Source organism: Podarcis gaigeae (assembly GCF_964106915.1).
Source record: "Podarcis gaigeae genome assembly, chromosome: 1".
Taxonomy (NCBI): domain Eukaryota; kingdom Metazoa; phylum Chordata; class Lepidosauria; order Squamata; family Lacertidae; genus Podarcis; species Podarcis gaigeae.
Genome location: NC_139678.1, coordinates 28,722,903 through 28,747,991, shown reverse-complemented (window position 1 = coordinate 28,747,991; position 25,089 = coordinate 28,722,903). Strand labels below are relative to the sequence as shown.

Here is a 25,089-nt window from a genome sequence, read left to right as displayed (position 1 = left end):
CCAGTCCAAAGGCTAGTACAGTGTTCTGTTGCATTTTCCTCCTTCACCCCCAACTTGTTAAGCTTTTTCTTTTTCTCCCCTAAGACCCTTGGTTTCATTTTCCTTTAGCAACCAGATCCCTGGCCTGAACCTTGTGGTCAGAACAATCACTATAACCAAAACCAAACATCTTATGAACAAAGCAGAATACAAAAATGGACAAACAGTTGCAACTTTAAAGGAAATCCTACAAGCTGGAAGGCTACAACCTGAATGAATGAATTTATTATTTCAGTCACAGACCAGTTCCAGCTCACATATAATATCAAGGAAGTCATAAAATATGATAGGGATACATTTGAATTTGCAATTAGGTATAACAGGGACAATACAGATATAGCAACAGTTAAAAAATATATAAATTAAAACTTAGGGCTACAACCTGCCAGGATTTCTGTGAAATGGCTACTCCCTGATGAAAAGCTTCAGGGATGTTGAGTAGACGGCAGCTGCCCAGCCCTGATGCAATGAGTCACTTTATGACTTCATAAAGGGCTGCCAGTTCTGTTGTAAGAACTTTCGTCATGTTCATTTCACAACATTCCTGAAGCTTCAGTTTGACTTGGTCCTTACCTGTTAAGGCCATGCAAAGGGAAAATTCACTCACTCACTCACTCACTCACTCACTCATTAATTAGTTGCTTGTCACCCAACATTCAGCAAAAAGCAAAACTAAAATAAAAAATACCATACATAATAGCATAGGGGAAAATAATATAATCATAGAATTGTAGAGTTTGAAGGGACCCTGAGGATCATCTAGTCCAACCCCTGCAATACAGGAATACAGTGGTAGCTGGGGTTTAGTATTTAATTCGTTCTGGAGGTCTGTTCTTAACCTGAAACTGTTCTTAACCTGAAGCACCACTTTAGCTAATGGGGCCTCCTGCTGCTGCCGCGCTGCCGGAGACACAAGTTCTGCTCTCATCCTGAAGCAAAGTTCTTAACCCGAGGTACTATTTCTGGGTTAGCGGAGTCTGTAACCTGGAGCGTATGTAACCCAAGGTACCACTGTATGCAGTTGTCCCACACAGGGATTGAACCTGCAACCTTGACATTATCAGCACCATGCTGCAACTGACTGAGCTTTCCAGGCATCCCCTGGATTAATAGTTCATATAACAAACATCCATTGGGGGAAACATACCAAATGCATAATTCTAGCAAACAACAATAACAGTACTAAAATAATAAACAAAGCAATAATCTGACCAGCCCATTAGCAAATAAACAGATCCTCAACCTCCTGCTGGTCCAAAAATTGCTCTAAGAGTTGGCACCAACAGCTGTATGTGTGCAGCTGTCATGGAAATGACCATATCCTGGAGCAGGCAACTTAGCCATCCTGAATAAAGGACTCCCCTGGTGCCTGTTTTCCCCTTGAGCACTTTTGTGCTCTTGCCTGAGAACTGCAGCGCCTAACTCGGAATGTGGGAAGCTAATGTCTTGATGAGCTCACAGCAGAGCTAAAGTTATTAAAAAGCTGAAAGCTCCCTCCTCCTGGAAATACATTTCTAATTTCTCAGAACTCCATGCTCAGCCTGCTTCCAGTCAATATGTTCTCTTTAGAGAAAACAAGGCAGTATTTTCAGAGCCACGAATCAAAATGCCAGAGTTCTCCTTCTCAAAGAGAGGGGTAGGACCTTTCGTGCTCCGTGCCCTTAGCAGATTATCTATTATTCTGTGCTTCTTTCTTCCTTCAACTATATTATTATAGGTGTGTGACTGGTTGCTATTAAAACAAAAATTTAGGTTGCGCACATACCTGGGAGTAAACCTATTGGACTCGGTGCAGCTTATTTCTGAGTCAACATGCATAGAATCACACTGTTAACGTACTAAATACTTGCAGAAAACAAACCACAAACTCATAGTCCAACCCTTACCTAACATGCCACACTCCCAACCTTCTCTCCTGCCTTTTAGACAGGGAAGAGCCCCATTCCATGTAGCAGAGAATGAGATCAGGGAGAGTGGCCTTCGCCAGATCTGTCCCTTACACAAAACATTTAGCAGAATGTGTGAAGAACCACACACATGGAATATACAGGGGACTAGTTAATTCATTATACCATGATGTGCTCACAGTCAGTGGCGTAGCGTGGGTTGTCAGCACCCGGGGCAAGGCAAGTAATTTGTGCCCCCTAACCCATGGATTTGCGCCCCCTAACCCTAAACCCCAGATGTTGCGCCCGGTGCGGCCGGGCCCCCCTGCACCCCCCACGCTACGCCACTGCTCACAGTGGAGCTGCACTTGCTCTACTCCACACAGGGGAAGTTTATGATGGCATGGTGGCCCACAAGTTGGAAGTGTGGTAGAATAACTACAGGGCCCCCCCATCTACTACACTAAGAGCCCATCCACACTTCTGTCTGTTCCATGATTCCTAGTCAGGAGTCTGAGAGGATTTATTTATTTATTTTTGCCTTTTGTCCCAAAACTTTTTCCAGGAAACCTGTGGCTGACTGCTGATTTGGAACAAATGTCGGTCAGGTTTTCTGCAGATTGACGTTTCTTCTGATTCAACAATAAACTCTGGGTTTTCCAGGGGAAAGCAGTGGGACAAAACAACAACAACCACAACCACCTCTCAGACCACTGACGAGAAATCATGGGACAAATAGAATTTTGGATGGGCCGTAAATTTCATTCACCAGATATGATTCAGCCAATGGGATAGAAGCGTGCTGTTCTTTCCTGCTAAGCTATGTCAATAATTTTCATTTTCTTCCCAAATCACTTGATAGTGAAAGGCGGGTCCTTGGAGTCCATCAATCCATCTCCCTCTCTCCCACCTCTACTGCTTTCCCAATCTGGGAAATGGTGTGAAGTTGCCTGATGAAGCACCATTTCTGAAGCTCACCACTCAGTAACCTGACAGCATAATGGACTGATGTCACAATCAGTTGGTTGTTGGGGCTTTCAGAATTTTGCACACAGAGCTAAGCAAGCCTCCCTAAATTAGATGGTTCTTTACCTGCCCCACATCTGACAACAGGTGGGCTTGGTTTGGCCAAGACGGCTTGGCAGGCCAAATGAGAAGGCCTGGTGGGCCTCACCACACCTTACAGCACCAATGGGGAAATGCCACCCAACCAAATCTATGTGATGGATATCGGGATTGTCCTGGGAACCCTCTGATTTGCAACATGGGAAATAGTTTTAAGATCCGTGAATATGCATGGCTGGAACCTCTGGTTTTTATACCATATGCAATGTCTCCTTGTGTTACTATTGCAAGGATATTTGATCTCTGTGCTTAGGTAACATCTTGGCAGAAGCTATGCTCCTATTATTGGCAGCTGTGGCTTTTATTTGTAAAATATTAATCAAATATATGGGAAGCTCCTCCTTGGCATAGCAGTCAGGCACCAGGATGCAGTAAAGAGAATATTTTTTTTTTTTTAACTCCCTCTTAACACATTAATAGGGAAAGCTTATTAAAGAAGGGATAGGAAGGGAAATTAACAAAGCAGTAGCCAGGAGCAGCAGCAGGAGATGGGATAATAAATTAGAGCACAATTAATGTTCCTGGCACTTTATAGCTCTCCTAAAAACATGCTCAATGACTTAGGGATGTGTGTGTGTGTATAATGTTATGGGTCTATGGCTAAAGTACAATAACAGTAGATGTAAAGCTATTCCAAAGAATGTGAATGGACTGAGATTCATTTAGGCAACACTATGATCCTTAGAACATGCATGCATGCACACATATGCGCACACATGCGCGCGCGCGCACACACACACACACACACACACAGGCAATGGATCTATTTTTTGCTGTGCCAAACGCTCATTCTAAACTATACTGTTTTAACTTTTGGCATTTCTCCCCACTGCTTCTGTGATCTGGGGCTTGCAATAATTCCACCTGCTCTTGTCAAGTTCTGTGAAGAATCTTACTTGAATGATGTTACATAAACACCATGGTGTGTGCTTTCTTGCGGCTTGAGCTAGGCCTTTGCTCCCATATTACATTATAGGATCCAGAGCCCGCAATAGACAGTGTCAACTGATATGTAATAAGATAGAACAGACCGAGTTTCCCCCCTCTACGCTTGACTCCCTAGGGAAATCACTTTTGTAAACACATCCACTAAGGCAATACTGGCAGGCACTGCATATTATCCACTATGCAAGGCTGTAGCTGGCAGTGTAAAATATGTCATGATGTATCACTGTTTAAGAGAGATTGAGCCCTTGGGGATATTTCCTAAGATTAAAGACAGGAAATGGCGAATGAATCGTATTGTTTTCCTCCACCACCCTCGCCTAGCCGTGTTACCGTTCTGTTTACCAAAGAACTGCTTTCTGGCACAAAATGCTGCCAGTGCCTTTATTTGCCATTTTGTTAGGAGGGTTGTGGTCCTTTTCCAAGCTTAGGAAACATCTTAAGTTTCCCCAGTTTAGCAACATGGACTTGGATCAGGAGTCATCTTCAACCACACAATAGTTAATGCATAATGTTGCAAAGCACATGGTGTATTAAGAACAAAACTGAGTTTCAGGCATCAAGGCACAAACAGGCCATAGGGCAGTAAAAAGGAACAGGGTATCAACTTGCTGGAAGCAGCACAGCTTCAGCAGCCACTCTGTGCAGACAGCTCTAAGGGATCAGTCCATAGTCATGTCCTGTCTTTATGCCTGAATAATGGATTGAAAATGTGAGCAGGATGCCCCATGCCAACATTCCCATATTGAAGCTTCTGTGTGATCAGAAAACCTTTGTTGATTGTGAACAAGCTTCTAAGCACATTCACCAAGTTAAGACCTTCCCACTTAATAAGAGAACTGGTTGAGAGTAGAGGATGCCATAATTTGTATTCATGGGGATATTGGGGTGGGGCCGGTGTGTACTGATGTCAGGTGTAAGGTAGGTGTGTGTGTGTGTGTGTGAAAGCAGCATAAAAGTCAGCAGCAAGGTTTGAAACAATAAAATAGCAGCAAGAGAGCAGTAGCAATAAATAATAACATGTCATGAGTGGCTGGTGGTTCTAGCTGTCAGGGCTAATTGATGGCCTAGGTCAGGGGGTCAGCAAACTTTTTCTGCAGGGGGCTGGTCCGTATCCCTCAGACCTTGTGGGGGGCCGGACTATATTTTTTGGGGGAAATGAATGGATTCCTATGCCCACAAATAACCCAGAGATGCATTTTAAATAAAAGAAGACATTCTACTCATGTTAAAACACGCTGAATCCTGGACCGTCCGTGGGCCGGATTGAGAAGGCAGTTGGGCTGGATCTGGCCACCAGGCCTTAGTTTGACTGCCCATGGCCTAGGTGATGAAGCAGTAGTTCTGCTTGGCAGTTATCTTTTGTTGTGCTTCCTTGTGCTACTCTTCTAATGTTTTGCTTAGAGCTCTCCAGAAATCGATCCTTGAATTTCTCAAAAGTTTTCGTACCCTGCAAAACAGTCTTGAATTTTTCCCCAGCATCAATCTTAGTGCACTCAAGAATTTATTTAGAGATTTGTTGAGTGTGAGGTTTTGCGCTTACTTTATCATTGCATGGCGGCCATGGGTGGTATATGTGTGTTTTTCCCCCCACTAAAAATTTCTCCAGCACATTAGTGCCTCCCTAGCTGCCTGTACTTCCGGATATGAAAAAGCCTCCTGGGAAGAGTTACCTTGTGATGCCTTCCCCTGAGCTTTGACTGAAGTGTGGCACCTGGGAAGGCTGCAGTGTGCAAACCAAGGGAGAGATGATTTGTAGAATTTAAGAAAGAACATTCACAAACATCCCTGGACTACTTCTAAAGTAAGGTAGGCATCACATACTCCATGCTGCACTCAGGATTATTTCACCAAAATGTTCTTTCCCTTGTGATGATTTCCAAAAGCAACTTCTTCTTTTTTGTTAAAAATATGGTAAAATATGGTAAAATTTTGTTAAAATATGGTAAAAAAAATTGCAGGAGTTTTAAAAATTTTTTTTCATAGCTCTAGTTTCCTTAGCCTTTTGGCTAATCTCAGAGACTACCCACTTAAATGCACTTGCATATGGTACTTTCATTTCTTCTGGGTACTTAGAAATGCATTCAGCAATGTTTCTGGCATTTGTCTTTCTCTATTCGTTACAGGGTGCCCTTTCTATAAAACAAAGCCATCTGCTTTGTGTCACCTACAGTGTGCAATGGTGTGATATCCTCTGAATTACTAATGTCTACCTGGGTTAAGTCATGTCATTTGTCATGTGCCAGAAAGTGTTATTGACAGTGGCTTAAGATGGAGGGAAGGGACAGGTAGAATTTAGATCCAATGTATGTTGTGATCTTGGCAGTAATTGTCTCTACAGAAGACTGGGAGTTGCTACGAGACTCTGAAATTACATCCACCTGTCCGCAAACCTCTTGGCCTCCATTTGAGCTGTTATCAGAGCGTGACATTCCCCCCCCCCCCCATCAAGCCTGATTTGATGGTTCTTAATACTTGATGATTTGTACAAGAATACACTTAGGGGGCTGCTTCTCTGGAGCTAACATCTGGGCAATTTTTAAAATAAATTTTACAAACTCGGAACATTTAATACCATAACAAGTATTATGGTGTGGACGTGACACTGTTAAAAGTCACATACCTATAAAACATACAATTAAATAGGCTCTTTACTGTTCACAGATGTAATTTAGGAAATTGTTTCCATTCCATTTTTCATTATTAAATCTCTAAGGGAGCTTTCAGTTGAATTTCTAGAAACAAAACATATTTTGTACCCTAAGGACTGGCAGCTTAAAATGTTTGATGTGCCTTCCCTTCGCTATTGAAAGAGACTATTAAATAAGTTGCAACAGTGGAAGCAGTACCTATGGGAAAAATAAGGGTAGATTCATACAACTGTTCTACCCACAATTCGGTGGATTTTTATTTATTTTTACCTTATAGTCAGCGCTTTTTTCAGGGGAACCTTACAGGAACTCAGTTCCGGCACCTTTCAGGTGGGCACCATTGGCATTCTAAGAGAACGAGGGAGGTGTTCATGGCGGGTTCCAGCATCTCTTTTTGTAGAAAAACAGCACTGCTTATAGCAGACTCCTTGCACATCACATTAAGCAAAACTATGGCTTAGCATGGACACATGAGCATGCAGGGGGTTGGAGCTGCTTCACTCCTCCTCCATTGTCATTTTGCTGCTGCATTATATGAAGCCAAACCTAGGCCCATGGATTATCCCTCTCCAAACTAACTACAAGCCATACACCAAGAACAAACCTTGGTTATATGAGCAAAGCAGCCACAATCTCCTCTCTGGAAGCCTGTAAACTCATGTGTTCATGCTAAACTATTGTTTGGCTTAGTGTGATGTGCAAACCAGGCCCCAGTCTGGTTTTGTGGGTGGCAGTACAGATTTGGGTCCTGACCATTCAAGACCTGAATGAGAGAATGAATGATTGATTTTGAAAAGCTGCAACCTGAATACATTCTGAAGATGAGGGAATCGGTGGAGCATGAGACGCTTAATCTTAGGGCCTGAGGCTAAGGCCCATGTTGGGCAAAAAGATTCCTGCATTGCAGGTGGTTGAACTAGAGGACCCTTGTGGTCCTTTCCAACTCTACCGTTCTATGATTCTGTACCTACCACCGCAACAGAAAGTGAAATCTTGGCCACTTAGGCTGTGGGAATCAACTCAGCTTCTGTTGCTTACCAACAGTGTCTTAGAGATATGGCATTTGACACAGTCCAATGTTCCCTCCTTACAACTGATTCCATAATATTTTCTATATGTCTGTAAATACCACTGTCATCCAGGGAGCATAGTTATGTTCATAGGAACAAATGAAGATGTTTTATGCAGAGTCAGGCCATCTAGGTCAGTATTGTCTACATTGACTGACAGCTCCTCTCCAGGATTTCAGGCAGGGTTCTCTCCCAGCCATACCTTGAAATGCTGGTGATTGAACCTTGCGCCTTCTGCATGTAACCAGAAGTTTCTGGACTACAGCTCCCATCACCCCATTGGTGACCATTGATGATGCTTGTTGGGTCTGATGGGAGTCCAGCAACACTTCTGGGGTATAGTATTTCAGTCTCACTGTAATGGGATAGCATGGTAAGTACCAGCAGTTATATTAAATGGGAATGACTCCTCCAAGGAAAGACAGCAAGACAGCACACAGGTAAGGAAAATAAGAGCAAGGCTAAGGAAAGCCATTTGAGGCCCCCTCTGTGCTCTTCCTTTGGCTGCAAGAACTCTGGTGGTAAGGAATCTCTAGAACCTGCGTATGAGCAAAACCCTGTATGCGTGTGCATGTGTATGTATTTATGTTAGTTTGGCTGGTGACAACGTACTGCGAGTTATTTGTTTCTTCTTTGCATTTCAATGCTCCTCGAGGAACTGCCTTTTCGATGTTTATATTCAGTCCCATAGACTACTTCATTAACATTTATGGTAGAGTAGGCAGGCACAATAGACAGCGATATTTGCACATGAATACATGGGTGTGCATGTAGACACTCATGCACAGAGTTAGGAGACCCACATGAGGATGCTTTCTTTGCCCCCAAACCAAAGAGGCCAATGAATCTTAAAACTTGTTGGTAAGATGACTGATTTCAACCTTGCCATTTTTTTAAAAGCTCTTTCCATTTCAATTGCTTGGCACACAAATGGATAGAATGGCACATCCAATGTGTGACTGGGAGTTTTCGGTCTGGCACACAAACATGTCCCCCTAAGATCATTATCGTTGGGGGTAATTTATACTTCCTTTCGGTCTTATTTTCTTTTTCACCTGTCCTTTGGAACACTGCCTCTATGATATATGCTCTTCTTCTTCTTCTTGCTTCCAGGGTAGCTCTTTGTTAACCAAACCCACACACCAAATTTTCAGATGTGCAACAAAGCCCATTTCCCCAAGAGTGGACTTTTTTGAGATAAGGAAAGTGGCAGGAAAATGCGGTGGAAAGAGTAGGATAACACTTACTTTATTGCAATGTCATTGATAATCACTGCAAACAAATCAGAGTGAATACTCATTAAAATGCCAACCTTCTCTAAGCTCCCTGCAAAATAAATCGGGATGAATGCTGAATACACAGGCCATGTGGAAGCATCCAGAGACATGCTTTGGTGGGATTACAATCAATAGTTACCTTTGCTAAGAACAACCAACAGGCCTGCTGCCTTTCCCTTATCTGGCTGGACAGATTCCAGGGCAGGAATCTTGGAGGCCACCCCAAAGGACATATAGTGTTCCCAAAGCTGAAAGCTCCCCTGACAACAGTAGCAGTTCCAACCCTCACTCCAGCACCTTCGTCGTTAATCTATGGCTAGAGCACAATTCTCATTATTCTGCTTTCTGCTATATGCTAATCTTCCTGCCTCTTATTTGTACTCACTCATAAAAATTAAGTAATGAGCAACCAAAAAGAAAAAAAGGGGGGGGGGGAATCCTAACGACCAGCTGCCATCTCATCAAAAACATTTAAAAATAGAAAGTGTCTCCAGGAGTTCAGCTTCCTTCTAGGGCAACGCGCACCATTCCCCCCCCCCTCATTACTTAATGCCAACTATCTATGAGTGGAGAAAAGGCTCCAAGGTGTTTCTTACTTTTATTTCATTTTGACAGTCCACCTGGGCTGGCTACTCCAGCCTCTTCTTCTGCTTCTTCTATTAGACTTTGTTTCCGTGGAAACAGTTGTGATGTAATGCTGAGAAAGGTGATGTTGAGCAGGAACTTACAGCAGGTGATCAGAGATGAAAAACAGCTCTCCCCCCCCACCCACTGCAGATGTCTTCCAGAGAGCAAAAACAACAGCCACTAAAACAAAAGAGAACAACAAAGCCTGGTGATAAAGAAGAAAGTAGTGACAGATAAATCTAAAATGATTTAAAATCAGCTCTTTGCAAATAATATTCCACAAACAGCCCGAAAGCCTTTGAAGGCAGAATAATCCTTTCTCTCTTCTCCCTCACCCCAGGGCTATTAGTTTTGAATTTCTGTTGTTTGTGAATGCATTTATGCTCTAGAAAGCAACGGTAGCCGGCATATTTATTTATTTCCCCCAGTATCTTTTGAGAGCAAAACCCCTGATCCTAAAGCATGGGATTGCTGCCACGCTGAAAGAACGAACCTGGGGTCATGTGGACATGTGCAAAGGTGCAACTAGGTGCCAATGTGCTATTTATTTATTTATCTGCTGAATGTCAGCCTGCCGTTGCTTATCAAAGTCAAAGAAGTCACACAGTTTTGTTTCTAATCAGAAAAGCAGAGCTGGCTGAACACGGAAGAATGGTTGTAAAATCTCCATATCATTCTCCTTTTTCACTAGCTGCCACCAATGTAAAAATTTGGCCCCAGCTGCATTACGAATGTATTTTATATGGAATACTGATAAGGAGCATGGTCTCCAAAGTATCACATCTAAAGGATGAAAGTGAGAGCCAGATTGTGGGGTGGCCTGGATGCTGCCATAACTGGGGAAACGGTAGTTGATTGCCCTGTCTGGGATCTTAGTGGGCTTCCTCCTCTCATGGGGCCCGGCAGGATCTTTAAAAGGGCCGTTCAGATCCACCATCACTAGTTCTCACCAGCCTGAAAGTGACGTTTCCAACCCTGTGGTGGTTAGCATGGCTGCAGAGACCTCATATAGGCACCTGGGCAGCAAATTAATAGGCTTTGTGGCAACATAGGGTGGTCTCAGGATTGTTGTTGTTGTTTAGTCGTTTAGTCGTGTCCGACTCTTCATGACCCCATGGACCAGAGCATGCCAGGCACTTCTGTCTTCCACTGCCTCCTGCAGTTTGGTCAGGCTCATGTTCATAGCTTCAAGAACACTGTCCAACATCCTCGTACTCTGTCGTCCCCTTCTCCTTGTGCCCTCCATCTTTCCCAACATCAGGGTCTTTTCCAGGGAGTCTTCTCTTCTTATGAGGTGGCCAAAGTATTGGAGCCTCGACTTCACGATCTGTCCTTCCAGTGAGCACTCAGGGCTGATTTTCTTAAGAATGGATAGGTTTGATCTTCATGCAGTCCATGGAACTCTCAAGAGTCTCCTCCAGCACCATAATTCAAAAGCATCAATTCTTCAGCAATCAGCCTTCTTGATGGTTCAGCTCTCACTTCCATACATCACTACTGGGAAAACCATGGCTAATCTCAGGATTAGCTACCCATCAATAACGGCAAAACCGCTTGAACTTCTGTTTTCAGGGGGTTCACCTCTCAGAGGCACGCAATGTCATGTGGCTAGAAGATCTGTGCTCCAGAGTGCTAGACTGGTTGCAGTGATAGGAGTGGCCAGTAGCGAGCTTTTGACAGCTCACCCACTCTTGTGGCAGAAATGTCATTGGGTAGGATCTAACCATAAGGGGAACCCTCAAGTAAACCAGTTCTCAGCCCAAGCTGAGGTGGGCTGGGCCTGATGCCACTCCAAGCTGAGGTGGGCCGGGCCTGATGTCAGGTTATCAGCGGGATTCTAGGAGCATAATATAGACCATGGTCCTTATATGCTGGTCAGCTCCCATGGGATTCTCCAGCAGGAGTGCTGGGCTGATGTAATGGGCTTCAGATTGAATATTGTAGGGGACTAGTGGATCCTGGCCCAATGCCATGCCAACCCTGCTTTCCACACTATAGTCAATAAACGTTTTGGCCTGTTTTTCACCCACAGCTGTGCCCTGGGTGTTATTTATCCCCTACATGGCATGTAGGGAAGCACCCCCAATGCACTTGCCAGGTTGTTGCAATTATGTAAGGAGTCCTGTATGCTGAAACCAATTACAAATCTTGTATGTCCTTTCATAATAGAGACAACTAAACTCTGCTTGCATTCATCCCAATTGATTCCACTGACTTCAAATATTTTGCTTTGTTTGTTTTCTTCCTTGTGTGGCTTGAATTCTCACACCTTTAGTCCCAAGGGGCCTTCTTTCAAAACACATTTGCTGAATATCTGCTTTTTCAAATGAAAAATGAAAGAGAAAATTTGAATTTCTTTGCCCTTAAAATGCCCAAGCCAGATCTGCTGCCTTTTTCACTGATGGCAGGATGGATTTTTATTCATGGCAGGATGCTGTTTACCCTTATCCTAACTTGCCCAATTAACCACTGAAGTAGATCCAGGACTAATGCATTTACTACATGAACGACACAATTAATTCCAAATATATTTCTATAAATGGGAGTCTTCCACTTTGAGCATTTTAATCTAGGCACCGTGCCAGGAAACCATCTATCTAGAGCCACTTCTTGGTGTTTGTGTGCCAGTAAAGCTATGCTCAGTCTGCTATCCTTGATCACTTCTTGGACAGAGATGACATCTCACTCGAAGCCACCTTTAAAACACAATTTACTGCAAAGTCCTGATTCAGCTTTCCATTAGAGCCAACACCGTCTGCTAGCTTACTTGTAGCTTGGGCTTTTTAACTTCTATTGATGCTACTTGAGCATTATGTGCCTCATTTATATCTGTGGTCTGGGGTGTTTGATGCACTCCTTGAACCACAAGTGATTCCCTGATCTCCATGCTACAAGGACTTCCATTTGCAAGCAATAAGCATTTCTTGAGAATGGAGAGCCAGAAAGAATTGCAAGCCTGGCTTTCCTTCAGGAGCATTGTCTACCCGAGGATCTATGCTTGGTACTTCATTACACAGAAAGGAAAGCACCTAAAAAGTCCCAATTAACAAAGGAAAAGGAGGAGTTTGAATTGATTATTATGGAGATGGTAATATCTGTAGCCAGGCTGTTCAGTGTAAGGGTAATGTTGGGATTGCTGGGGGCTCATTTATGCTTGACCTCGTCTGGAGATGTATTTGCAGAACTCAGCCTGGTGTGTATGATCACTGGGAAAAATAGAAGAGTTGTTTACTTTCCATGGGTAATAGGTTCCTTCTCTCCTCCCCTCAAAGCAGAAACATTGTCATTTCAGTTTCCTACTGACTTATCCACTGGTTTTATGATCCTTTAGCACTGCAGTGAAGTTTGCTGATGTAAAGTAAGAGGGAACATTTAGTCTTCCTCTGAAAACTATGTGGGGCTGAGATAGGTAAGGAATATCTTAGAGAGAAGGGAATAACAATCCCCATTCAGCTTTAAGTGGGCAAGGGATGCAAATGTAATTTGTACCACCTTTTAAGAAATTAGCTTTTGCACCATCATCACACCAAGATGATTTCAGTGACTTTTCCAACTAGGCAGGCTTTTACTGTGCAACAGATGTGGCCTTAAATTTTGCTTCTACTTGCCACTGTCCCCAGGTAAAGGACCTGAGACGCTTTATGCTGGGCAGAAGCTCAATGACAATGAATGGCACACAGTCCGTGTGGTACGTCGGGGAAAGAGTCTCAAGCTGACCGTGGATGATGATGTTGCCGAAGGTGAGTGGGTGATTCATCATGGGTTTCTCGTTTTGATTGAGAAGACCTAAGTTACATAACAGTTCTGTCACTTCGCACCTTTGGCCATGCCTTACCCTTAATACTACCTGTTTCCCCAATAATTAGGACAAAGCCAGTAATCCTGTTCCCAGGTGGATGCCATTGTCCCTATCACTATGCTCACAGTGTAATGTGAAGCATAGAAACCCCAAATTATATAAGTAGCTTCCATGAAAAGAGGCACGTGGAACATCTGAATCACATACACTTTATTAGCTTGGTGACAGAGATGCTCACTTCTCCACCATGGTGAACAAGGTAATCAGCCTCGGTAAACATCTGAATCAAGGGCAAAGACTCAGACTAATCCCATTTAACAACAGTGGTGGGAACAGGGGAACAGGAGAGGGTACCTGCTTCTGTGCTTATGTTTGTCATACTTCCTTGATAGGAATGATAATAATAATAATAAAAATAAATAAATACTAATAATAACAATAATAATAATAATGTTGTTGTTGTTTAGTCGTTTAGTCGTGTCCGACTCTTCGTGACCCCATGGACCAGAGCACGCCGCCCATCAGAGGGGTTACAATGCAGCCAGTGGTGGTTTCCTACTACTGCAGCTCTTAATTCATTTGTAGTTCTGACATCCCAGACATGCCCTATTATCTTTTGTAACTGTTCTGAAGTCAGGAAGGAGGCTCAGAATTCCATAACTATTGGATTGTGCCCCATAGGATGTTTTCGTGTCATGTAGAAAAGATTTGAAACATAAAGCGGCCCAAATCCAAGTTTGTAAGTGTGCATTTTATTATCCTAGTGGCAGGCTTAAAATTTGTGAAGAAGAGAATTTAAATAGAGTGAAATGGAGCAGGAGAGAGAAATATGGAATGTAAATAGCCATCCTATCATTTCAAAGTATTGAATTTTTGCAGGAAAATCTGGTAGAAACGTAAATTACTGGCTTTACATAAGACAATCCTGTGCACATGTTTAGGACTGCAGTCTTCTACCTCTATGTTGGAAAAGTATCAGTGCTAAGTAGGGTGCAGTGCTGAGGCACAGCCGCTTGATGGCACACACTGCCTTGCACAGCCATGCTTGCTGGGGGGGAAATGTGTGCATGGAATTTAGAGTCCATAATTGTTAGCTTTATGAATGCAAATGTGAAATCCTAAACCACTTTAAATTAATCTTACATGTTGAAATATGTAAGTTATTATTCATGCAAGTGAGGATATAAATAAACATCTACATGACATAGCCATGGAGGGCATCTGCATATTGATAAATAAACAGATATGCATGTGTCAAAATGGTTTCCTAAAATTTGTTGTGACCTTCTCTGGGTGAATGGTAAGTAAGAAATCTAAATAAATAAATAAATAAATAAATAAATAAATAAATAAATAAATTTTACCCTTGCAGAACAGTGTGGATAATATTTTGCTAGGGGAGTGGAAAAAAAATAAATATTATTTGGGGGGGGGGAATTATCCTGTAAAATTTTCACTCCACTCTAGCATCTAACAATGAAGCCGTATAGTTTTGTGAGTGTGTTTGTGTGAATACTGTTGAAGTAATTTAATTAGAGCTTTTCTAGAAGCAAATAATTAAAGACCAGCATAGAGACATGCTATGCCCAAACTGAGAGGTAATTTGCCATCTGAAGTTAATGAGGCTGCTTTATCCATTTGCTTTCTTCTGCCTTACCCCCTGCCACATCACTGAGCAGGACCAAATGATAACCAAAATAACATCAGACAGTAGGGTAAAGCTATTTCTGCTTGCAAAAAGCAGCAGGATGACTCTCGAGCACATTATCATTCTTATGACTTCGTCATCACATTTCTTTCCTCCCTCCCTCCCTCTCTTCATCCCCTTGCCCTTGATAATTTAATTGACAATCCTCAGACTGGGAAGCAGGGCAATTTATTTCTAAAGTGTTTTTGAATTGTTTGCATCTGTAAGATCTGATTCTATACAGCAGGCATGTCCAACTTTCAAGACACTTTGATCTACACCCACTATATATAAAAAACTGGCAGTGATCTACTCATGAGATTGACCAAAGTTGTAAAGTTGCTGAGCTTTTTTTAGGGAGCCAAAGTTGTTCAGCTTTTTGGGGGGGGTCAGGGTCCCCCAGTTGACCGCGATCTACCATGGACCCCACTATTGACCAGTAGATAGTGATTGACCTGTTGGACACCCCTGCTATACAGCAATAAGTTACTTTAAGTTAGGCTGAGTTTTGTAGGGAGTTGGCAGTCCCAGCGAACTCTTGATCCCTGTCTTTCACTCCATTGTGGAGCATGGCACATTCCAAAATGTTAGACGGGTCTTTGGAGAAGTCTGTAACATGGAAGACCATTCATTCATATCCCACCCTTCCAGTGGCTGCACATCCTATTTTGCCTCCTGAAACGAAAACAGGATGTGCCGCCCTGCTGCCTCTGCATCCCAATTTCAAGTGAGATCACACTGAAATTGTGCAAGATTTCACATGACTTTGGGCAGTGGTGGAGGTGGCAGGGCAGGCAAGGTATCTGCCACGGTGCTGCCTTAGGAGCTTCTGCTGTCTGAGGCAATTCCCTCAGCCCACCTAATGGCTGTGCTGGCCCTGCACCTTTCCTCCAAGGAGAAAAATTTTATACTCTCAGCAAACCTGTAAGGCGGGCTGAGAAATAAGCCCTTTTCAGGCATTCAGGTTGGACACATGAAGAGGCCAGCAGGAATGTATGTGGCAAGTCCTGCTCCCTTTATGATGGTGCACTCCCTGGCCCAAGATGTGATTGGCCTGTGCTTGAAGGGGGCTGCCTCAGTTGTACCTAATGTCATTCTGGGTTCCTGTCCCTGCAAAAAGCAATTCCCTCAGATTAATGCCAGTTATGCCAGACATCAGTGGGGATGAGGCTTGCTTCACGCTGTCCTGCTTACCCCATCATTCATTCAGATTAAACACCGGAACAGCATTGTAGTGGCTGGCCCAAGGAGCTGTGTGGAGATATGAGCCTGGCCCTACTTTCCCAAAATCCACCAGCCATCTGCTAATCCAGGCCTTATCTTCCCTTTGCTTACTGACTCCCCAAAGTCTGGTATTCCATATCTCTTAGTAGCTCAATGTTTGCCCAGCAAGCAACAGTTTGGCAGCTGAAAAATGTCCTTTACAGTCCTGAGTTCAGTCTCTCGGTTGTAGTTGGGAGACATGCCTTAAAGAGAAAGAAACACCCAGAGCCATCCATTCAAGTTCTGTACTGATCAAGCTACCTGAACCAAACCATTATGAGCCCAATATGTAAAGCAGGTACACTTAGCAGAGCAAAAGCTTTCAGCCTTGAGTCCTTGATCAGATGGTACACTAAGCCAAACCTTGGTTCAACAATACAGTGGTACCTTGGGTTACATATGCTTCAGGTTACATATGCTTCAGGTTACAGACTCCGCTAACCCAGAAATAGTACCTTGGGTTAAGAACTTTGCTTCAGGGGGGGCCCACTAGGTGGCGCATCGGAAGATGGCTGACAATAACATCTCTCCGACCCACACGAGGTAATTTGTTTTTTTTTAATAATATTTTTTATTAGTTTTATGAAATACAGAAAAAAGAATAAAGAGCATATTGTAAAAGTAGAGAAAGAAAGTTACAAGTTTTCTTGTTCTTTTTTCCAAATCTACTGGACTTCCCCGCGTCCTCCCAACCCTGCATTCTCTGTGATACATAATGTCAGCAATTTGTTAACTTGTTTCAATACTTGTTGTATCTTTCATTTTATCATGTTACCCAATTTCAAATATATTGTAACCCAAATCATGTACGTTTTCATTTTAACACAATAAAGTTGTTTCATTATTCGATCTCTAACTTCTTGTACCTTAATTTCCATTTCTTTAGTTTAACATTACTGAAGCTAGAATTTCCTAAAAGGTGCGTTTTTTAACATTCATACAACTTATAATGTTTTTCCAAATAGTCCTTAAATTTTTTCCAGTCCTCCTCGATTATTTCTTCTCCCAAGTCTCAGATTCTGCCAGTCATTTCGGCCAGTTCCATGTAGTCCATCAACTGCGTGTGCCATTCCTCCAGTGTGGGTAAATCTTGTGTCTTCCAATGTTTTGCAATCAGGATCCTTGCTGCTGTAGTAGCATACATAAAAAAAGTTCTGTCCTTCTTAAGCACTCTCTGGTCCACCATGCCCAAGAGGAAGGCCTCTGGTTTCTTAGGTAGGGTAAATCTAAGTACCTTTTTTAGTTCATTATGAATCATTTCCCAGAAGGCCTTCACCTTCGGGCAGGTCCACCAGAGGTGAAAGAATGTCCCTTCCGCCTCCTTACATTTCCAACATTTATTATCAGACAGGTGATATATCTTAGCAAGCTTGACTGGGGTCATGTACCACCGGTATATCATTTTCATAATGTTTTCCTTCAAGGCACTACATGCCGTAAATTTCATTCCGGTGTTCCATAACCTTTCCCAGTCTTCAAACATAATGTTATGCCCCAAATCCTGCGCCCACTTTATCATGGCGGATTTGACTGTCTCATCCTGAGTATTCCATTTAAGCAGCAGGTTATACATTCTCGAAAGTAGTTTACTTTTTGGTTCTAACAATTCTGTCTCTAGTTTCGATTTTTCCACCTGGAATCCAACCTTCTTATCTACTTTAAAGACCTCTTGAATTTGTGCATAATGCAACCAATCTCGCACCTTGTTTTTTAGTTTTTCCAAGCTCTGCAACCTCCAATTGTCTCCAGTCTTTTCAATAATTTCCCCATATTTAGGCCAATTGGCTTCCATATTAGGTCTCTTACGTGCCTTGGCCTCCACCGGTGAGAGCCACCTCGGAGTCTTACTCTCCAATAAGTCTTTATATTTTGTCCAGACCATTAAAATTGCTCTCCTGACAATGTGGTTTTTAAACAGTTTGTGCACTTTAACCTTGTCATACCACAAATATGCATGCCACCCAAAAGCATTGTCAAACCCTTCCAGATCTAGGACATCAGTGTTTTCCAGTAAGATCCAATCTTTCAACCAGCAGAAGGCTGCAGATTCATAATATAACCTCAAGTCTGGCAGGGCAAATCCCCCTCTTTCTTTCGCATCAGTTAATATCTTAAACTTTATTCGGGGCTTTTTGCCCTGCCAAACAAACTTAGAGATATCCTTCTGCCACCTTCCAAAGCATTCCACCTTGTTCACGATCTGTAGGGTCTGAAACAAAAATAACATTTTTGGCAAAACGTTCATCTTTATAGCTGCTATTCGGCCCAACAAGGAAAGTTTCAATCTTGACCACGTTTCCAGATCTCTTTTGATTTCTGACCAACATTTCTCGTAGTTGTCTTTAAACAGATTCAAATTTTTGGAGGTCAGATACACCCCTAGGTATTTTACCTTTTTAACCACATTTAATTCTGTTTCTTTCACAAACTCATCTGTTTCTGTAGTTGTCAAATTTTTTGCTAGAACTTTTGTTTTTTGCTTATTCAACTTAAATCCCGCCACCCGACCAAAATCCGAAATTAATTCTAACACTCTTTTAGTACTAGAGACAGGCTCCTGCAATGTTAATACCAGGTCATCTGCAAATGCTTTCAATTTATATTGTTTCACACCGACCTCAATTCCCTGTACCAACCGGTCCTTTCTAATCAAGTTCAATAGCACCTCCAGAACTGAAATAAACAATAGGGGGGATAGGGGGCACCCCTGCCGTGTCCCTTTTTCAATTTTAAACTCCTCTGTCACCACATTGTTTACTATCAATTTCGCTTTTTGTTCTGAATATATTGCTTCTATTCCATTTTCAAACCCCCGCCCCACTCCCATCCCTTCCAAATTTTTCTTCATAAACATCCAGGAAATGTTGTCAAAGGCTTTCTCCGCATCAATGAAGATTAGCACCGCTCTAGTGTTAAGCTTTGTTTGTAAAAGTTCCAAAATATCAATAATGTTTCTTGTGTTGCCAAACAAATGCCTACCAGGGAGAAAGCCAGCCTGGTCCTTATGGATCACTTCATTAAGCACTTTTTTAAACCTACTTGCCAAAATGTCTGCAAAAATTTTGTAATCCACATTTAGGAGTGAGATGGGGCGGTAGTTCTTGAGCTGGGTCTTTTCAGTTTCTAGTTTAGGTATCAATGTGATTAAAGCTTCTTTCCACGAGGTAATTTGGAGGCTATGATGGGGGTAATGAGCCTCCTTAACCCCACCAGGATTGTGGTGGGGACGGCCCTTGCCTGCTGTGCCCTATACCACCCCCAAATTTGTGGGGATGGGGGCACTAGGCACAAAGCCCTCCTGTGGGATTTTCGGCACTCCTAGATGCCGTCCCTGATTCGCGCCGCTGGTTGCAATGATCTTTAAAAGAAACAATTTGGATGAGATTAATTGCACATGCATCAAGGAAAAAAGGGAGTAAAGACTGCTGACAGAAGAGATCTCTGATAACAAAACAAGAATAAAATATGAGAAGATATGTCAAGATACGGTACGACAAATGACTGAGGGGGGGAAAACCTGCCTTTCCTTTTTCTATGTGCTTTAACAAGAATCCCCTCCCCTAATGAGTCAGAAATTAAGGACTTAAGCTGTGGATTTAAGGCTGTGTGGAGATAAACTTTCGATCCAAAGCAATGTTTCAAGATGAAGCTGGAAAGCTAAGAGTTTTGGAGTGATGCAGTTTGCCGTCGCCATCTTGGGAGGCATTGTTGGAGCTCTTGGGTCTGGGAGGAGAAAGAGAGAAATAGAGTTGTTTCCATATCGTGAATCAACTTCTCGGTGGGACTTAAGAGCGACAAATGCCAAAATTTACGATGGAAAGAGTGATGTTATCTACGAAGGAGATATATGGAAACCATCTGGACTTAGTGGAGGAACGGGAAATCCACACAGGAATATTATACTTGCTATCGGCTTAAGGAGACTAACAGAAGAGATCGTAAAGGAAAAAGATAAATTATATGAACAAGATATGATGTGGCAACACCAAGATAAGACTGGATAGAATTATGAACTTTGTTTGGACTGATTGGGACTGATTTGGACATTAACACAGTAATAAGAAGATGATCTGAATCCCCCTTTGGATCTTGAAGTATGGGTTCCCCCAACAAAATTTTTAAAAATTGGCTTTGTAATTTGGAATTTATACGATGTGATTTAATTTGATGTGATTGGCCAGTTAATAAAAATTATTTTTTTAAAAAAGAACTTTGCTTCAGGATGAGAACAGAAATCATTCTCTGGCGGCACAGCGGCAGCAGGAGGCCCCATTAGCTAAAGTGGTGCTTCAGGTTAAGAACAGTTTCAGGTTAAAAACAGACCTCTGGAATGAATTAAGTACTTAACCCGAGGTACCACTGTAATAAGAACCAGGAAGGAACTAAGTGATGCTAGACTTTCCTGTGGAACACAGGTATTAGCCTTCCCATACAATGCCATGGGCTTATATTATTACTATATATTATTGGGAGTACGTATGCTGTTTTTAAAAGCATGATAACATCACACAGCATACAGTGTAGCACTTCAGCTCAAGTAATAAATAGTGGATTGTGATGGCAAAACATACACAGGTTTTTCCAATGCAAATTTCAAGAATTGGCTGAGCTGTCATTAACATGTCATTTCTAAAGTTTAAAGGAGTATTGTTGGATATTTGTGGAGGTTAATGTAAATGCAGGAGCACATTATAGATTGGGGCATTCACCACACAAAACATTTTAATTTGTAAACTTGATTTTTTAATGCTCATTAAAAATAGTGGCTTTCTGGTTCTAGTAGTTACAGCAGGTGATAGATATATGGAGTGCTGACGAGATTCCATTGCACTTTTAAGCTTGCCCAGGCTTTCATTGAGGTTATCTCTATAACAAGCCCTGGGAGACTTATTTCCAACCTTGTTTGGGCTGTGTGGAATAGGCAACCCAGTACTCAGGTCTTTCATCCAGTTTGCAAAACTTTTCCCCCACCAAGAGTAAAGGGAAAGGAGATCATTGGCAGCAGTAACATGCACACTACATTATAACTTATTTCCTCCCCTTTAAAAGTATTTACATAGCATCTAATAATTTCTTTAAAATCTCTTAAGTGGTGCACAGTACAAAACAAATAAAATAATTAAAGCAAAAAATACCTCATAAAACTAATAAAGCATTAATATAAGAGCACATGGAAGCATAAAAAACCGCATTAAACACAAATTCAGGGAGTTGAAACACATAAAGCCAGGTCTGATCTTATGTGTTAGGGAAAGCCTGGAGAAAAAATATATTTCTTTACAAGATGCCTGAAGCAACTGATGGTGGCTGCTTCATGTATGGAAAAGGGAAGGACATTTCATAGTACAGAGGCAAGAACAGAAAATTGTCATTAGTACTGTATTGGAAACCTTAACCAAGAGTAATACCTTGGAGGCAGGCCTCATATTACCAGTCCTATTAGCTGCAGAACTTTTTTTTCAGCTTTATTTACTGTTTTCTGATCCTCAGGTACTATGGTTGGTGACCACACCCGCTTGGAATTCCACAATATTGAGACTGGGATAATGACAGAGAAGCGTTATATCTCTGTCATTCCCTCCAGCTTCATTGGCCACCTCCAGAGCCTCATGTTCAATGGCCTTCTCTACATTGACTTGTGCAAGAATGGTGACATTGATTACTGTGAACTGAAAGCCCGCTTTGGGCTGCGCAACATCATTGCGGACCCTGTCACCTTCAAGACCAAGAGCAGCTACTTGAGCTTGGCAACTTTGCAGGCCTACACCTCCATGCACCTCTTCTTCCAGTTCAAGACAACCTCTGCTGATGGCTTCATCCTTTTCAACAGTGGTGATGGAAATGATTTCATTGCAGTTGAGCTGGTCAAGGGGTAAGTAAGATATTATGTTGTCTCTGGGAGTAGGTTGGTCAATCCATGTAGGCAATTGTGCCGTCACAAGTCTGACTATAAATTCATATTCTTCTTTCTCTTGGGAAGGTAAGTTGGATAACATATGACCTGTCCTGATGAAGCTTCTTATTGTGCTCTTTGATCATGGACAACTCATTAAGACCATCCCAAATTTTGGTTAGAAAATTAGAGCAGACTGTTGCAGATGTTTTGAATCCTTTTTTGTGTCTTAGCCATTAACTTATTTTCATTCTGGGCTTTCTTCTGAGTAGGCACTTGTGTTATTTGCAGGTATATACACTACGTGTTTGACCTTGGGAATGGACCTAATGTCATCAAAGGCAATAGTGACCGTCCTTTGAATGACAACCAGTGGCACAATGTAGTCATCTCCCGAGACAACAGCAACACCCACAGCCTAAAAGTGGACACCAGGGTTGTTACTCAGGTCATCAATGGTGCCAAAAACCTTGACCTTAAGGGTAAGTAACTGGATCTTACCAGATCAGGTAAAATATATTCTTTGTATTCATGATGCACCATTTTGCACCAGGTTTAATCCTTGGCAATTCCAGACAAAAACAAATTAGGTGGTAGGTCTTGGAGAGACCTCCCACATTTAAAAGCCAGGTGCTATTTGGAATGGACAGTACTTTTCATATGCATTTCTTATCACTGTATTTTGATAAGTATTTTTTTGAGATGAGAACTGCATCCGAACCTTGCCTTGTGCACTGTGAAACTTGGAGGGCAGCTAAATTCTTATCTGCATATTGGTCCAAGAGGTGCAGACTAGGTTAGTTCCTACTGGAATTCCCAAAGAAGAAATTCCTCAAGAAGACACACACACGCAACTTCATACCACACAGCGCTCTACACATACATTACTAGTAGGGATGCAATTTTCTGAAAAGAATCATTTTTGAGTTTATCCACATGGATTTCTTCTTCTTCTAATTTTCATCTCATTTCTTGATCTAAATGAGAAGCAAGGTTTTTGTGTTCCGCTAAAGATACAAACAGTTACTATATATTGTACACATTATTATACGTATAATATTACATGTGCATTATACACATATACACTCCAGGTTACCCAAAGTAACCAGCACATAAATCTCCTTTATTGTAATTTGAATTCATTGATACAAGAGGCAACTCAGTATGGACAAAACACAAACAGGTTGGAACTACCATATTCTGTGTATAAATCCATTTAAAATGAATTCTTCCATTCCTAAATGCTAACGGGTGAAACCCCCTTTACTCTGGCATCTACTTGTAAGGCAGATTTTATATGGGAGAGCAGTGAATTGTGTGATCTCCCATCTGCAGTCTGAAATGCTCTAATTCAAGAACAGGTTTTACATGTGATGAGTTTTCAAAATCCAAGCCTCAGTCTTTTAAAATGAACAAATATAAGGACCTTAGAACTTTTCCACTGGGCTAGACTTTCATGAGTCTCTCTGTCATGAGTTTTCCCCCCTCACCAATGTGTGTCCTGTCCTCCAGTGGGTCTTTCAGGCCATGTAGATATGGCTAAAACTGTTACGGTTGTATTTAGTGTACATAAATTTGGGTATATGTTGAAAGTTGTCTTGATTCATATTTTGCATTTTCCTTCCTAGACTTATACGTTGAGTAAAACCGCTCCCTATTTCTATAACAGACAGTCATTTATACTACTACTACAACAACTACTACTACTAATAATTTATTTATACCCCGCCCATCTGGCTGGGTTTCCCCAGCCACTCTGGGCTGCTCCCAACCGAATATTAAAACACAATACAGCATTAAACAGTAAAAACATCCCCAAACAGGGCTGCCTTCAGATGTATTTTAAAAGTAAGATAGTTGTTTTTGCCTTGACATCTGATGGGAGGGCATTCCACAGGGCAGGCACCACTACCAAGAAGAAAATCAAATCAGCAGGCTGTTCTTCTGTGGGCAGCTCTTCCCTCTATCTTTTCGCTGGTGCATGTTTTGCTGTTCATTTAGGAAACTTAAGAAGAAACACTTTCCAGGGCCAAAGGTGCTGAAGTTGACATGCCCAGAGTGCTCGTTTCAATATCATGAAAGGTGCTTGGGGAGCCTGCACAAGGCTGCCTCTCCTGGTCTCACACACAAAGCTGCTTTGGCAGGGAAACCACAACTCTCAACAAGTGGATCCAAGAGGGTTTGTTAATGGAAGAGCTGATACATCCTTGGGAGCAATTTGGTGCAACACGGTGGTGTATTGGTCAAAAAGTCACAGTTCCACAAAGCAACAGGCACTGCTGTGTGAAAAGAACATTCAATAATGGGACACTGTTATATTATTATAATCAGTAAAACAAACCCTATACTCCCCATGTCTGAATACATCCTAAGTGCTGGGCACACTGTGGGTTATATCCTGTGTTGCTGTTCCACTTGCAAAACAGGCATTCCCTTCCCCTTCCTCTCCCCCACAGTCACCAGTTCATGTGGGGAGAGGAGTGTGAGAGGAAGTCCCCTTGAGTGAGCAGAACGCATTGGATGCAACCCCATAACTCCACTGTTTGCCTTAACCTTTTCCTTTGTCCTGTTACTTGGTTCCCTCCAGGTGATCTTTACATTGCTGGCCTGGTTCAAGGAATGTACAGCAACCTCCCCAAGTTGGTAGCATCTCGTGATGGGTTTCAAGGCTGCCTGGCATCAGTGGACTTGAACGGGCGCCTGCCAGATCTTATTAACGATGCTCTTCACCGCAGCGGGCAGATTGAGCGTGGATGTGAAGGTACAGCCTACCTAAAATGCCATTCCTTCTCACACAGCCCTCCCTACCTCCATGCTGCTCTTTGCA

At 42.3% G+C, this 25,089-nt stretch overlaps 1 protein-coding gene across 27 annotated transcripts in view; it reads left to right on the top strand.

Moving 5' to 3' along the window:
• The window catches only part of NRXN3 (neurexin 3), a 1,202,656-nt gene that overhangs the window by 509,264 nt on the left and 668,303 nt on the right, over positions 1-25,089 (top strand). For all 27 annotated transcript variants that reach the window (XM_083730619.1, XM_083730616.1, XM_083730611.1 and 24 more), the window contains 4 exons: positions 13,241-13,360; positions 21,860-22,241; positions 22,554-22,744; positions 24,850-25,023. In XM_083730619.1, the coding sequence (XP_083586745.1) occupies positions 13,241-13,360; positions 21,860-22,241; positions 22,554-22,744; positions 24,850-25,023 (867 nt within the window). The remainder of the gene's footprint in view (positions 1-13,240; positions 13,361-21,859; positions 22,242-22,553; positions 22,745-24,849; positions 25,024-25,089) is intronic.